The sequence below is a fragment of the Notamacropus eugenii genome, chromosome 5 (assembly GCF_028372415.1).
Source record: "Notamacropus eugenii isolate mMacEug1 chromosome 5, mMacEug1.pri_v2, whole genome shotgun sequence".
Taxonomy (NCBI): domain Eukaryota; kingdom Metazoa; phylum Chordata; class Mammalia; order Diprotodontia; family Macropodidae; genus Notamacropus; species Notamacropus eugenii.
This window is the reverse complement of record NC_092876.1, coordinates 92065945-92070067: the sequence shown is the minus strand read 5'-3', so window position 1 is coordinate 92070067 and position 4123 is coordinate 92065945. Positions and strand designations below refer to the sequence as shown.

Below are 4123 nucleotides of genomic sequence, written 5' to 3'. Positions count from 1 at the left end.
TGATTCAGACTTTAAGAAAAGAATAGTGGGGATTTGGGGGAGAATGTGAAAATTGAAACCCATGCACAGTGTAGGTCCTCTCTCTGCAACTGCTTTAATTCTGCAAATCACTTTATAAGACTGAAGATATGTAGCAAAAAGAAGACAGACAATGCAGTCTGAGAAAGAAGTGAGAAGCAGGTGCTTATAGAAAGGATCATGGGGCTGGAAATGTGGAAAGGGACTGGTTCTCTAAGGTGCATCTGGAAGACTGACACCTATGCAGAGAAGGATCCCCAACTTTGGGAGGGAGCTCTAGAGATTGAGAGCAAATGATTTTCATTTAATCCTCAGTGCAACTTTGTAGACCTTTGACTGTAGTTCCCCTTCATCATACAATTCTATCTCATCAGAAGATTCTGGACATAAATAACATCATAGAGGAAAGGAGACAGGGTAGGCCATTAGAATATTATCCTTGCACTCAACTAAGGACATCACTTTATGAAAGAGACTCAGAGATCTCCCCAGTCTAGGATCCAGAATCCCCCTAATATGTGCTAGCAAACACCCACCTCATTTTTCTATAACAGGAAAAGGAAATCATTTATAGTTTTCATAAGAACCAGGTGAATAAAGTGGGGCACAGAGTGGTTAAGTGGATGCTCAGGATTACATAAGTACTATACAAATTCTATTTTCAAACTAAATTTTTGGACTCAAGTGTTCACTTAACTTCTGATGATATTTATGAGATCATAGAGTTGATGATTGATGGATGAGTCTGTACAAGGATGAAATAGATCATATTAGTGAACTAGGCAGTCATCTCCAGAATAATAGGAGATGATGGAGAAGGATAAAGCAAGAATATGAGAGATGACTATCAACATAATTAATAAGGAAATAATGCAGTAATACAATATTTAATGAAGCCCTTACTATACTTGTTCTTTCATTTTCTTGTAGGATGGATTGGGTGTGAGATGGGATTGTGGCTCTATGTAGAGGAACAATGGTGGTCTTCAATGTCAGTAGTGACATATCCACCATATTCTACCTCACTGGAATTCCTGGCTATGAATTGGTACACCACTGGATCTCCATCCCTTTCTGCATCCTCTACCTGGTTGGGATAGTGGGCAATTGTACCATCCTTCATATAGTCCGGACTGACCCAAGCCTCCATGAACCCATGTACTATTTCTTGGCCATGTTATCTCTCACTGATATGGGCATGTCCCTTCCTACTCTTGCATCACTCTTCCGAGTGTTGTGGTCCATCTCCAGGGAGATTGAATTCAATACTTGTGTGATACAGATGTTCTTCATACATACTTTCTCCTTCACAGAATCAGCAGTGCTCCTAGCAATGGCCTTTGACCGTTATGTAGCCATCTGTAACCCCTTGAGGTATTCCACCATCCTCACCCCACAACGCATTGCCAAGATTGGAGTAGCAGCTTTCCTCAGGAGTGCATTCTGCATGATTCCACTTTTGTCTCGCCTTGCATTCTTCCCATTTTGCCGCTCCCATATCCTCTCTCACTCCTACTGCCTACATCAGGACATGATTCGCTTGGCTTGTGCTGATACCAAGTTCAATGTCATCTATGGGTTGGTTTTAATCACTGTGTTATGGGGATTTGACTCTCTGGGCATCTTTGTGTCCTATATCTTTATTCTCCGCTCTGTGCTGAGCATTGCATCCCGGGAGGAAAGGCTCAAAGCCCTCAACACATGTGCCTCTCACATCTGTGCTGTTCTCATTCTCTATGTGCCAATGATCGGCCTATCCATAGTACACCGTTTTGCAAAGCATGCATCCCCCCCTTGTCCATATCCTTATGGCTCACATCTACCTTCTCGTGCCCCCTGTGCTCAATCCTATTATCTACAGTGTAAAGACCAAGCAGATCCGTAGAGGGGTCATACGCCTACTTGCCCCTAAGAGAATCCATTCTCTCCTGGGGTAGGTACTGTTGAGAAACAATCTCCAAGATACTAGTCCCTGTGATAGACTGAGAGTCATAGCTGAAAGGGTATAGGGACATCACAAACTTTCTTCTAACCAAGTAGAGATCAGCTGGAAAAAGAAAATAGCAATTCTAGGAGACTATCTACTTTTGGTGAGAGAAGTAGCTACAGCAGTGGTGTTAAATTCAAATAGAAAAGAATCTAGTTGGCATTATATTGAATTAGGAAGACACAAAGTAATATCTATATTTTATTTTTCATATTCATTTTAAATATTTAAAATTAATAATTTCCCCTTTGCAATTGAATCTAGCTCAGACACTAGCTCACAAGCCATGAGTTTGGCAACTGTTCTACATTCTTATCTTCCCCAAGATTCTTTATACTATTCAAGCAAATCTTCCTTTTCCTCACTTTCAGACTCACTTTTTAAATACACACATACACCCACACAAACATATTATATATAATTTTATTTCCCCCAATAAAACAATTTTAAACATTTCTTAAATATTTTGAATTCCAAATTCTATCCCTGCCTCCCTTCCTCCCCTGTCCCTGCCTTGAGATGGTAAACAGTCATATAAATTATACATGTGTAATCATGTAAAACATTTCTTTGTTAGCTATTTTGTATAAGAAGACTCGAATAAAAGAAAAAGAATGAAAGAAAATGAAAAATAGCATGCTTCAGTCTGTATTCAGACAATATCAGCACTTTCTCTGGAGGCATATAGAATGCTTCATCATTTAGTCCTTTGGGATTTTCTTGGATCACTGTATTGCTGAGAATAGCTAAGTCATTCACAGTTCTTCATCACACAATATTGCTGTTATTGAGTACAATGTTCTCCTGATTCTGCTCATTTCACTTTACATTAGTTCATCTAAGTGTTTCTAGGTCTTTGTGAAATCATCCTGCTTGTCATTTCTTATAGCACAAAAATATTCCATTAAAATTTCATATCACAGCCAGTTCATCCGTTCCCCCAATTGATAGGCATCCCTTCAATTTCAAATTCTTATTCAAATTCAAATTCTTCAAATTCTATAGAACTGTCATAAATACTTATTATACAAACAGGACCTTCCTCACCACCTTTTTTAAGTCTTTGGGATACATACCTAGAAGTTGCATCAGTGGATCAAAGGGTATGCACAGTTTTATAGCCTTCTAGGAATACTTCCAAATTGCTTTTCAGAATGATTGGATCAGATCATAGCTCCATCAATAGTGCATTAAGTTTGTCTACATCCTTTCAAAATCCATCATTTTCTTTTTTATTTAATTAGCCAATATTATTTTGTTAGCCACTCTGATAGGTGTGATGTGGTACTGTAAAGTTGTTTTAATTTGCATTGCTCTAACCAATAGTGATTTAGAGCATTTGTTTCATATGACTATAGATAGCTTTGATTTCTTTGTCTGAAAACTGACTGTTCACATTCCAGGCTGACTTTTATCCATGCACATTGGTTTCTTTCATATAGATTCTCTATTTTGACAGCTTACTTGCTTTTATATAAGTAACGTGGAAAGGTCATAACAGCTGGCAGCTGCCTACATCCTAGCTGTTTTATGTGACCCTGAAGTAACAAGACAGCATCAAGGTGGAAGATTTTGGATATCGAGTACTTGTGGCCATGTGACTAGAATACAGGTCCAGATTTCAGTTGATGGATTAGAAGGAACATATGTGCCTCAGATGATCTCTCCATTCAAGACTAGTACACAAAATGAACAACAGAGAGAAGAGGCATCAGGCTACCAGTTAGTTAACCTTTACAGGCAGAGCCTGTAAACCTTATGGGATTGTAGCTTTGATTGTAACTTTTTTCTATGCTTTCCTTACTATTTTGAATAGGATAAGTCATTTAAGACAGATAGAAAGGTTCAGACTCTCTTATTCTGTAATTATTCTTTCTTCATAGCTCAAGTTCAGTGCTTTACGTGTAATAAGTGCTTAAGAAATATTTGTTGACAAATGGACTGACTGACATTTCACAATTCCATGGCCCGTGACATGGACTGGCAGAGCTGGAAAGAATCTTGGAATCATTATACAAGTCTCATGGTTTTACAAAGGAGAACCAAAGCCCATTGAGAGAAAGTCACCACTCCAAAGTCATTCAATAATTTAATGAGAGATCTGAAACTAGGACTTTG

At 38.4% G+C, this 4123-nt stretch overlaps 1 protein-coding gene across 1 annotated transcript; it reads left to right on the top strand.

Annotated features, from left to right (window-relative positions):
- The first annotated feature begins 994 nt into the window (after positions 1 to 994).
- On the top strand, positions 995 to 1955 carry LOC140508751 (olfactory receptor 51I2-like). Its single transcript, XM_072616627.1, is given in 2 exon segments — positions 995 to 1807; positions 1809 to 1955. Coding segments are annotated over 2 exon segments (960 nt in total).
- Positions 1956 to 4123: the final 2168 nt, after the last annotated feature.